A 12,612-nucleotide genomic window follows, 5' to 3' on the forward strand; every position below is an offset into this window, starting at 1 on the left:
CATTTAACAGTTCATTTAAAAAAATCCCTATAAAAATTAGAAGTGGGCCCAAAGCAAAAGTCCCAGATCCAAGCACCCAAAAGCTTTTGGAGCAGACTTATATCCAAATGCTCATTTCATTCCAAGTTTTATCCCACATCACTGCAAATTCACAGACACAGCACCCAAACCACCCAAGGAGAGGCAATTGGAGCTGACCCAGGTATGGATCTCCCTTCGGAAGCTTTGATCTTAACTGGGCCAAAGCAAACCTGGGGGTCTGAACCGTTTCCTAAAATTGTTTAAGTCAGGTCCATCCCTAACAGAATTAAGTGCTGGTTACATAAGGAAATGGTGCTGTCAGAGCTCCCATTCCTTGGCTATCCCTGATCTGAGCCCAGGCCAAGCTCTTTGTCCACTGGCACCACACAAGGCAAGGATAAAGCCAAGGAAACACACCGACCCTCCAACACAGCCACACACCTGCCTCCCACTGCCTGGGAGAGCCCCAGGCTTCTCAAGGAGCTGTCTTGGTGTGGTTTTCCCTGGAAATGTCCTGGCTCCAGCCCTCTCTGCAGGAAAGCTCAGGCCCCTGCCAGAGGAACAGGCTGGCACCACTCCCACGGGATGTCTTCATTCCACCTGGCCCACGATGGCTGATTCCCAAAGGCACAATGTGACCAATCTTTAGACTTATGCACAAGGTCTACATACATATATATATATATATATATTTATATATATATGTACACTCACACCACTACATACATATTTAAATATATATACATATATATATTTGGTTTTGATTTTTTTCTTTGATCTCTTTTTTTTTCTTCTTTTCCCCTTCTTTCTCTCCCTTTTAACTTAATGGTGTAGTCTCCTCTGAGGAAGGCTCCGGTATATGTTCTGGAGACTTCTCTGTCTCCAACAGGACTTCTGGATTTTCCTCTGTTAGTTTTGGCTCCTCAGAGGCTTGGGATCCCTCTTGCAGCTGACTCTGAGCCTGGCTGTTCATTTTCTCCTCTGCTTCGATCTCCTCAGAGGTGGGAATGGAGTTTTTCTTTGGACGGCCTTTGGGCTTTGTTGGAGCTTCCTGTCCACCCTTCAACACCTGGAGCAAAGAGATGAACTGTCAGGATTCTGAACTCTGCTGGTCTCAGACATCCTATGTCTAACTCCCTCTCTCTACACACCATTCCTGCAGCAATAAGACACTCCAGCCAAGGATCTATATCCAAGGTAATGCCAAATTTGTTAGAAGTGACAGTAACTTCTGCAGGTGCCACATACATCCAAAGGAACAGCCTAGAATTGCATCTCATCTCCCAAATCAGAAAACATAGACACCTCCACTAGAGAATGTCACAGCATCATGTTCCCACCAGCATTTATTGAGTGGCTGTCCTTCATAAAAAAGCATTTTAACTGCAAAAGGACCATGAAGATGAGAAAAAGTGAAAGGTGAAACAAAGATATGAGAAGTAAAAATTAGTATCAGCTCTCAAAACTGCTCTGTTTCCATAGAGAAACACAGTCTTTTTTTTCTATGCACAAAACCAATCTCAGAAGCACTGAGATCACAGGAATGCAGAAAAATGCAAAAGGAGATATTTTGGTTCTTCCCTCGCTTCTATTCTCATTTCTTTCACCTCTTTGCTTTGTCCTCCTCCTACTGCCTTTAGTCCCCTCTAGCCCACCACATGTACTGCAGTATGAACACTTTAAAAAAAGAGACCATCTCTGTGAGAAATGATCAGGAATAAAACAAAATCTGGTATAAATAGACACAAATCACTCCACTATGTTCAGCTTCCAAATCTGTTCTTTGCAAGGAGCCATTTAAGAGCCATGGAGAAATGACAAGCACCCACTCACCATTTTCTTCCACTTCATCCTACGGTTCTGGTACCATGTCTTCACCTGGAGCTGAGTCAGCCCCAAGGATTGGGCTAAGTCGAGCCTGGGAGACAAACCAGACAACAAAATGAGTTTACTGAAGCCAAGAGGAGCTCAGGTGCCAGGTCTAGGCAGTGCAACACTGTTAGAGCATTCAGTAGTGTCTCTCTGATCAGTTGTCTTGAGAATGGTCACACAAAAGTGGTAAAACCTGTGAATTTAGGATGCAAAGATAGATGCTGCTATGGAAGATGAAGGTGTTCGCAAGCTCTCTTTTCTAGACATGGTAGGGTTTGTCTGCCCTCTTTGAGACATGAACCTGCTGCGCTCCAGCTGCTGCTGCTCCATGTTTGTCCATGAATTAGGAGCTACCGGTACATCACATCCCTGAAAAACAGGTCACTGGTGTCTGAAGCACACACGTGGGAACAGACATACAGCATCAGCTACTCTTTGTATCATATTTCTCCTTCACTGCCTTCAGAATGGGGATCATGGTACTTGCCCATTTGTCATGGAGTAGTAGTAGATCTAAATCTATCAATTTAATATACATTCTGTTATTGAGGCAATTTAAGCTTCTAAGTGAATTTATTTTTTTGTATGTTTAGCTGCAGGGTATATGTGGCAGACAGCCCATAATCCTGATTCATCCTTCACAAATCTCCAACCCATGCAAGTTTGTGTGAACCCATTCATTATTTCTATATTAAAGCCCAGGATATGAAGCAAATGTGGCTCAGAGTAGCTCCTGATCCTTCCCCACAGGTGATAGCACCATGCACCTGGTGGTCTTGTAATGGAGCCGCACAAGGGATGGAGCTGGAAATCCTCAGCCACACCAGGAAAGTGCCCCTTGGAGTCATGCAAGTCCTGCAGGTGGGACAGATCCAACTCAGAGCCACATTCCACAGTATTCTGCATACTGTGACTTTTTTGGCAAATATCTCCTTGCCTTTGGATGGGCAAACACATTTGTCAAGGCCAAGTTTTTCATAATGAAAGCTTTGTTACAGCTGGGCTCCTTTGGGCAACCAGATTTACATCTGTAAACAACCCCATACCCCACCCCAGCTCTCTGTGCGCCACCTCACACCCAAGGATTCATGCTTCTCTCCCACTCCGGATTCACTCTGGACCTGCAGGCTTGCTCTGCCACTACATCACATCTCAAGCCACTGATCTAAGACACCATTACCGTTAAGAGTAGAACATGTCAGAGTCATTACCCTGATGATAAACCAGGGGTTTCAGGTGCCCTCCCAAGGCTACAACCTTCTATCCAGGCCAAAAGCTGCAGAAGTGAACACAGATCACAATTCACTGCTTTGCCAGGTTTTCAGCCATGATTTGACAGAGAGAAGTTTGGCTTAGCCAACCCTTTGTGCCTTAGTGCTCCTGTCTGGTAACACCTGGTTTGCTTGCAACCAGCTGCCATCTCTTGCCACATACCTCAGTGCAACCAGCACTGCCTGGAAACCCAAGGAAACAAACACAGGGGAAGTGGTACATGGGCAGGAATTGCTCATCATCCTCAGTGAAGCCAAGGAACAGTCATACGAGATTATTAATTACCAGCCCTGAGTGCTTCAGCAAAGTGTCAACCATCTGGTGATGTGAAGCTGTGAGGAGTCAGTGCAGGCATAGCAGGAACTCTGAAACTCCATGAGGCAAGTTGGCTATGGCCAGGAATTTTCACCTGCAGCAATTTGGTGGCAGGCAGTGGGAGCAGAGAATTCCATCTTCAGAATCAATTTAAATATTGGGACACTGCCCTCTGTGGAGTGCAGGGACTGATACCTTTCAAACCTTCTCCAGGTTTACAAACTTCCTAGGAACTCGATGGGTCATTTTTCTGTAATTTAACTTTCCAGAGTAGGATTCAAAGCCCTTAAAAAAGCTAAAATCTCTCTTAGTTTGGTTTGCCCATGTGGTACCAAGCAGTGCCTAAGAACTTGCCTGTGCCTTTGCAAGGCACCTTTCAACTCCAGGCTCTGCTTTCCAACCTTATGAACAGGCCACCACCTTCCCACTGAATTGCTGCCCAAGGTGCTGGATAAAAGCCAGCTCAGGAGCAGCTGAAGATACCATGAACACACAGCCATGAGCCAGCAGATCCCAGGGGGAGACAGGCTCCATCATTTTTCAAGTGTGCAGCAGGAGTTGGAAAGGCAGAGATCCTTCTTCTCTGAGGAGATCTCTGAGCCTGGAGAACTGCTCCCAAGCATGTGTATCATCTGACATTTCCACTGATATGATCTATTTGTGTCACCTTTGATCCCAGGAAAAGTAGCCTTGAATTTGAATCAGGTTACCTGCCATGGGTGCAGCCAATGGCAGAGGCAACTTGGTGGAGCCAGAGGCAGCACCCCCAGCCAGGGAATGTTCAGTGTGGAGCAGCTGAGCAGGGCTGGAGCATCCCTTTTGCTCATCCCTATTCCTGGTGTGAGCAACCAACCTACCTGTCAGGGGTGGAGAGGTACTTCTGCTTCTGGAATTTCTTCTCCAGGCCCATGAGCTGGATCTCAGTGAAGATGGTCCGACTTCGGCGCGGCTTCTTTGAGCGGGGTGGGGGCTGCTCTGCCTCCGACTCGCTGCTGCCCTGGGCCTCGCTGGGGGGAACCTCGGCGCCCACGGTGCCCACGCAGGGCTGGGCTGGCAGCAGCCGGGAGCTGCCGGCGGCCGGGAGCAGTGGGGGCAGCGCGGGCGGCTGGCGGGTGATGACGGAGAGGAGGGGATAGGCTCGGAGAGAAGGGGAGCCTGGCAGGGAGGAAGCACAGGCAGATGAAGGTCAGATCAGCGCTGATGTGTTTGAGCAATGGGAGTGCAGGGGAGAGGAGGGAGACGGAAAGGGCCTTCCTGGCTCTGCCATTTGCTTGTTAAAGGACAAGGAAAAATATTCCTCTCTTTGGACCTGTTCCTTCTCCCAAATTGCACAGTTTTTCTTGGGCTGGGGAACCCTAACCCTAACCCTACGACAGGGAAAGGAAAGACTGCCTTTCCACTCCTTTTAGGAGATATTATAACCATTGAAATCATCTGTCTAATTACTGCAAGAGACTGAACTCCAAGCAAAGGATGAAATATATCCCCATTCTGTTCCCAACTTTGTTTCCCTGGGGCAGCTAGGACAGGGTTCTTGAGACAGTCCCCCTCCCCTTGCAGGTAATAGACAACAGAGTCTGGTTCACAGTTCATTCCATCCCTTACTGGGCAACTGCATCAGAACCACCCTCGCCCTCCATTGCCCACACTGATCCCACTGACCATGCAGGAAGATGAGGATGAATAGATCCCAAGAGTTCTTCACTGACTGAATGCTGCATCTTACACCACCCAGTTGATACCAGCCCTAAAAAAAACCAGTTCTGCTCCAATCTTTTCAGATCAGGGCTGTTCTAGGATGACAAATCCAAACATTCCCAAACACTAGAGGAAGTTCTGATCCACATCTGGCCTTCTGATTTACAACTATAGCAAATTTCTGCTCAGCCTTAGCCCCAGGAAATTGAATGTTCCTTTAAAGTTTGGGCAGGGAAATTGAGCTACATACGGGAAACGTAAACTCAGTGTAAGATATACAACATGCAGAGTCTTGGGCAACTCACTTTCTTGCTCCGTACCTCATTTTACCTCATTTGCAAGATGGAAACAATCCTCCTTACCTACATCACTGGTGGTAAAACATGGATTAAAATTTAATGTACACAAAGTATTTGGAGATCTTTAGATAAATGGGACTGTAGAAAGGAACATATTACACCAGGAGGCCCGATTGTGAAACCCTTCACATGAATCACCACTGATGAAAATAATGATTTCAAGACCTCAATGAGTGTTGGGGTGAGTAACTCCACACCATGGAAGAAAGGAGTTCCCAGCCTGGCCTGCTGATGACCTGTATTCCTCAGCCCTCTCCCCAGCTGTAGGGTTGTGATCACAGGAACCAGGTCCTAGGTGAGCTGGGTACATCAAAGAACATCATAGACTGTTGATCGTTGCTTCTCTCCTCAACCACAGCAAGTTGTGCAAAATCCAGCCACTTAAAAAGCAAGCTGGGGAAACTATTGTCAAAACTCTAAATAGCTGTGACTACAGACTGAGGTTTAGGCAGACTAGGGCTTCAGTCTTGCTTTCTCCTCCACACCTCTGCAACACTAAAAATCAAAGTATTTCCATTAAATGTAAAGCTTTCCACTTAAATTACCAAGGAAGCATTTGAGAGATGAGATCAGGTTTGCCAAGCCAATCTTTAGCTTGTGTCAAGCCTTATCTACCTTTTTTTTCTGAGTATTTTTTCCAGCTGAAGACTGTGCTGATCTACAGCACCACTGAGTAACCTGGTGGAAATTTTGCCTTGATTTACAACTTCAGTGGCTGTTCAAAGATCATACATTAGGACAGAGTGTGCTGTCCTTTGCTTTACATCACTGTCCTTTGCTTTACACCTCTATCCTTTGCTCTACACACTAAATCTATGCTGATATTTATGCCGCCTCTGACACCACTCAGCTAGACAGAAGGTAAAGCAGATGCTGCTCCCATAGCCTATGTCCTTCTTGTCAACCCACTACTGTTCACTTCTGACACTGTGGGATAACAAAAAACTTGCTGGGCCACTCATAGAACAGATGATTTCTTCTCTTTCAGCCAAATTTGCCCAAAAATCATCCCCTCTTGCCTCCCTGAAGGGTCTCGCAATTTCTAGAGTCCTATGAAGGAACATTGAGGCCGCCTCCACCAAGAGAGGTGTTCCTGGGTGTGCCACAGGATTCATGAGGACATCGTGTGTTGATGTCTTCATTTGCAGCAGTCCTGGGACTCAGCCCCAGGACACAACTGCTCTTGGTCACTCAGGCTCCAACAGACTTCTCGGATCCCAGTTCTACCCCGTTCTGGATAAGGAGACTTAAGCTTAAGCTTACTCCAGAAAGGAGTGGGTCCAGTCATCCCAGTACATCCCCTTATCCACTGCTATGGGGTCCTGGTTCAACCCTGCCCATCACAGAGCTCCTGCTCCTCTACAGGTTCATCCTCCAAACCTTATCCCACAGTCCATTCCTGTTCTCACTCATGGGTAGCTTTTGGCATCAGATCACTGATTAATCAATACTTTTGTATTTCCATACATTTCCAGCAGGGCTCTCCATAAAGCACAAAATTACTCATTAATAATAAATCACCAGAGCTGAGAAACCCCTGCAAGGCTCCAAGTGACTGACACCTCTAGATGAAAGGATTTTTACAAGAAACTCTCTTCAAAGGAGGTCAGCAAAGTTATTTGATATCAGAGCAACCAGCGATATTTTCATGGCATGGCAGCAGCACGTGGAGTGCTTGAAGGGAGGGGAGGGCGGTTACAATTATCCCAGAACATGAGATTTGCCTTTATCAAACAGAGAAAAGTCTCTTCAGGTTATTTTTCTAATAGTCAGGTAAGATTTGGATTACAAGAACTGCTTTTCAAGACGAGCAGCAAGGCCTTGGCTATTTTTTGGTTATTAGAGAAGCAGATGACACCAGAGTTGTTTGGGTCTGAGTTTTCAAGTGCTGAGCACCTGAATGGGGGGATACATTTTCCAAAATTCTCAGCAGCCAGCAGCTGTGCCCTGGTCAAACACTTAGAAAAGCTCAGCACATGCTTATTTTTGGAGCCCACGTCAGGTCACAAATTTATTTACGGCCCTTCTGAAACTGCGGTGCTGCTTCTGCGCAAGTCGTGGTTTACAACTGCCTAGCTGATTCGAGTTCCAGGTGCTGAACAGATTTGTGAGGCTGTTGACACCAAGTGTCGTGTATTTGTTTATCATTTGTGCTTGCAAGAGTAACCTTTGCTTATGGTTTGACACCAACAGTTGTGACAGTGCTTTTAGAAACCACTGTAAATAATGAAAGCATCACGATCAGCCCAGCTTATACAAGACTGGTCAGTTTTGTGCCCTCAGCCTGGTGAGGACACAGGATGGATGTGGCACAGAGTAAGAAATAAAGATGGCATCTAGAAAAGACATGAGCGTCAAGGCTGCAGATATTTTTTGGGAGAAAGCTACAGGTCAGAAAGGGGGCAATGCTTTAGCAGCCTCTTGCACGTAGAGCAAACCAGAAATAACTGACCTCTACATTGCATGAGGCAGCTTTCAGTTCCCAGAGAAAGAAGCCCAAGTTCAGTGTCCTGCTCTGGATCTAGTTATCCCAAAGTTCAAAGCAGCTGAAGGTGAGCCAGTCCATAGTCTCTAGGTACACTGTTAACATGACTCCCCTTAAACCATGTGTACAGTTCTCACCCTTATAAAGCCTTGCCTTCCAAACGCCACGAAATCTGAGGCGAGATCTAAACTCCTCATCCCCCAGAGTTCAAAGGTACTTCTAGACTGACATGGTATTGTAAGAATGGAATAATTTCCTAATCTTCAACAAATTAAATGCTGGCAGGCAGCTCTTGTCTGCTCAGCACTGTTGTGACACGCTCTGTCTCCCGAACCGGGATGAATGGGAGTGAAGAGCTCTTTCTTTCCATACCTGCCTTTCACAATGGTTCCACTGAACACGTTCTCACCTGCACTGTTGCGTGAGCACTTTTTCTGACCCACTGCTCTTTTGTACATGAAAACGCAAAAGATGCCCATATAAACCAGAAAATGAGGAATTTCCTCCTCTAGAAAAACACCTAAAGCATTTTAATATTTCCATGTAAAACTGTCAAGAGGCCCCACACTCCAGTGGTGAAACCACCAGTGGTTTAGGACTCAGGAGGTCTCACTGCTCTTCACAGGGACAATGGTCTCTGACTATGTGGTTTTCTACAGAAAAATCCCAGTTTTATCTACTAGAATAATCTTAATCACCCCAAAGCCTATGGTATTCCTGGGCTCATTCTGCTGCTGAATACTTCTCAAATATTTGGGAAAAATAAGTATAATCCCATACTTCATACTATGCACTACTGAAGGAGCACTGCCTAAACAACAGATTTTTTTCCTGTAGTTCTTTTTTAAGGATTTGAATAATCTCAGTTTCAAGCAGTAAGAATGCTCTTATTTCTATCCACCCCAAAAAGCAAACATCTGGCCACTCCTGCTAAAACTAACCAAGGGCTAAAAATAAAAAAGACATTGGATCTGCAGAGCATTTTCTATGATCTGACAACATTTTGCTTCGCTATTTAAATCTGCATTGGCACCCACTGTATAGTGAATAACAGATCTGTAGTAAGGACTGCCCACATCACCTTGGCATGAATTGGCATACTCAAGCCACACACAGGATAACCCTGGACTCCTGTTTCCTAATTATATGTCAGATATTTCTGCAAAAAACCAATCATGGTTTGATGTATCCAAAGATTTTTTTTGTCATTTGTTTTTCTTTTCAGCAGCAACAAGAAGAAGACGTTACATCAAGAAAACCAATCTGAAACCATCTCCACTCACCTTCTGGAACATTTCTAATAAACTTATTTTAAATTTCTTCTGACCACTACCTAAGGCACAGTGGATACAGCACCACTGGACAGATCACCTTGCAGAAGTTGTAATTAAAAATAAATACTTGAAACACGTATTTTCCCCTTATTTACCCCTCCTCCCTTCCTCCCTGGCTTAATTTCAACCCCAACAGTCACAGAATAGAAGGAGAGAAAACGGAAAGCACTAATTAGTTGCACGGTTTGACTGCCGGCAATGGAAGAACAGTTTTCCTCCCAGGCAAACTTAGTTTCCAAATGTTGTTTTGGAAAGCAAGAAAGAAAAAGGAAGGAAAGATTTATGGATCAGCTCCTCTTGGCAAGTCAGCCCTGCTCAGAGGCTGAATGAATCTCACTCAGAATGGGCTGCAGCAAAAGGTAAATAATAAAAGAAAATGAATTTACGACTTAGGAAGGTCTATAAATCTCTCATCTCCTGACTGTCAAAACAAAGGGAACCAAGAAGTTGAGTTCATTTTGCTGAAGGAGCAGGCAGTCTCCTGACAGGAATAAGTGATCCCTGAGTGAAGTAAGGAAAACAAAAGAAGCGTGGAAACGTTGAGAATTAGTTGAACCACACACCGTTTCTTTAGTGGGGAGGCATTACATAGACTTTTTCCACTATAGATCCCAAAAAGCAAAGATTTTCCAACAGTACCAATTCCATGGATCTCAGCTAGACTTTACCACCTCATCCAGAGCATGAGGGACCTGGTACAATCCAGAAACCTAATGCGGCCCAGGAGCCAAGTGCTTAAAGACAGCAGTCAGGCACCCAGTGTGTGCTGCAGGACACATGACGTCCCCTCAGTCAGAGCAGGACTTTGCCTTATGGCTGCCAGACCTGCCAAAAGTTGACCAGAGAGAAAACCTGACCCTTGTACAAGGGCTCTGTTCCTCTGCTGAGCTTCCTCAGGCAGCACATGGATCTGCAGCACCTAACTTGTCCATTAGGAGCACCACTGAGGGCAGGAAAGCAATTCTCGCACTCAGATTAGACCTTACTTAATCTATTTTTGATGACATAAAATTTAAACTTTCTCTGCTCCCTCTATACCAGGCTTAGGCACTAAGAAGTTCCCCAGACATGGGAGACTCTTTCTTTTTAACTATTAGAAGACATCAGGTTCTTCCCAAGACCAACACTGTGCTCCACCAAGCACCCTGATACAGACATAAAGGCAAGAGGAAAGGAAAGAACAGCAAAAGGTTGTGCATATATCAGAAAAATTCACATTCTCTCAGGAACAAGTGCTTAGGAGAGGGTTGAGGGGAATTGCCAGGTCTCAGACTTCCTTGACCCAGCCCTTTCCAAGGTGCCTGGCCCACTGAGCACTGTCATGAACACTTCAATCCCAAGTTTAAAAAATGACCTGGGTGATGTTTCTGCTATGCAGCATGGTGGGAACAGATCCCTCTGCTATCTCCAGAATGGGAAGCAGCAGAGCCATGCCAGGGGATGGCTGCTCCTGAGCCAATTATTGCCTGGGCAGAGGTGGGCTAATGAGGCTGCGATCACAGCGCTGACAGCTTGGCACTTCCCAGCTGTGAGTCCATGTATTTGCATGGAGCAGCCCTTGGAACACACTGGCACACACAGTCCTTCAGAGCTGAAGTCCAGGCATGGCAACAAAGCCTCCCTAAGCTGCCCCTGAGCAAGGCCATTGAGCCTAGAGGCGGTACCTAGGTATGGAATTAGATGTTTTTAGCATCCCTCTCAAACAAAGCTTAGCCAGAAAAGTGGAGATGAGTAATTTGTCAGAATCCCTTTTTATCAACCAGTTCAGGCACTGATTCTTTTCTCATCCTTTCCAGTCTTTAGGAAAGACAACCCTCAGATACTCTTCTAGATTTTTTATACCTCTCTTAGTATTGGAAGAGCTGGAAAACCTGCAGATAATCGTCTGAGCCTTTACAAGTGCCATAGCTCAGCTCTGTAAGCAGATTTTTCTGTGAATATTACATATTAAATGGGAATCCTGAAACTGGGAGTGTTTGAAAATTCTCTTTGTTGCCATTCTTCCTCTCCAGCACCTCAAAGCTCAGTGACAGACTCAGCCTTGTTTCAGGAGAGGAGAATTGGCTGTGGTTTGGTTTCTTTTTCTACTTGCTCTGTTTCTTTGGATATGTGTGGAAAATGGTGGTAGCTAAGCTAGACCTAAAGTCTCTGCACAAGAGCAAAGGTGAAGGGCACTTCTGGGACATTTTGAGAGCTTCCAAAAATAGTCTTAAGACTCAGCCAAAATGCAGAGAGACAAAATTTCCATAGGAATTGTGTCACGCAAGCTACTGGAAGGCGGAGCAATCAACCCAGAAATCTTAAGTGCAGAACTGGAACACGAACAGACACCGCTGATACTCTAAAATAGCACCAGTGAGGTTCCTTGAAGTAAAATTCAAGCTCCTCAACCAAAGACTGCAGGTACATTAACACTACATTCTTTTGCTACTTCAGTGAACCCTACTAATCTGACAACGACCATGAGCCTTGCAAACATTAAATACAACTCAGCAACACAGCAAAAATTGTAGCAAATGGCTTCTCTTCATTGTGGAAAAATCCAGACCTAACTGATGTCCATGGCAAAATACCCATTAGCTTCAGTGGAGCCAGGATTTCACACGCATGTGCCCACAGAAAGAAAACAGATGACAAAACAAAACAAAGGAAGTTAGAGCAACTAATTTTAGCACAGGGAAAATGATCCTATTTTTAGGCATTCTTACTGAAAGCCAGTTCTTCAGGAGTCGACACTTCTGTATGAGCCAAGTGGGAATGGGAGAAAAAACTGGCATCTAATCAAATGTCAATATTTTACCTCAGATTTTCAGGTGGGAGAAAACCTGGGCTCAACCAGGAGTCATGTTTAACCTTCCCTAAGAGAATGGTCCCTTTTCCCTTCAATCACTCTTTTTGGGGGGGATCAGGTTTTTAGCTAAATCTGTTGCAAACAAAATCACTGATGTTGGTGGAAGTTGACTTAAAAGATGCTCCTCTCCCCAAAGCATCTCCCACTCAGCAAATCCCAGTACAACTTCCCAGGGAGTTGGAGCTGGACACAACTCCAGCTTCTGCTCCCTGTGGTCTGGGACACTTGGAGCTGTGGCCGAGTTCAACCCAATTTCAAAGCCACAGAGGAAATTTTCTCAACTCGGTAGGATCCAGATTTTCTGTTATAAGTCTGTACCCATTAGCAATTTATCAACACATTGCTGTATTTCTTCTCAAAAATAACAGCAATTAGTAAGTTTGAATGATGCAAGGTGTGCATGCT

General features: G+C 45.2%; 1 protein-coding gene across 1 annotated transcript in view; it reads right to left on the minus strand.

The window, feature by feature from the left end:
- Window positions 1-784: 784 nt before the first annotated feature.
- BARX2 (BARX homeobox 2) overlaps window positions 785-12,612 on the minus strand; it is a 32,238-nt gene continuing 20,410 nt past the window's right edge. Inside the window, exons 2-4 of the mRNA XM_030965086.1 lie at window positions 4,338-4,635; window positions 1,855-1,939; window positions 785-1,090 (exon numbers count right to left, since the gene is read on the minus strand). Coding sequence (XP_030820946.1) covers window positions 839-1,090; window positions 1,855-1,939; window positions 4,338-4,635 — 635 coding nt within the window. The 3' untranslated portion in view covers window positions 785-838. The remainder of the gene's footprint in view (window positions 1,091-1,854; window positions 1,940-4,337; window positions 4,636-12,612) is intronic.

This window comes from Camarhynchus parvulus, chromosome 24 (genome assembly GCF_901933205.1).
Source record: "Camarhynchus parvulus chromosome 24, STF_HiC, whole genome shotgun sequence".
Lineage (NCBI taxonomy): Eukaryota > Metazoa > Chordata > Aves > Passeriformes > Thraupidae > Camarhynchus > Camarhynchus parvulus.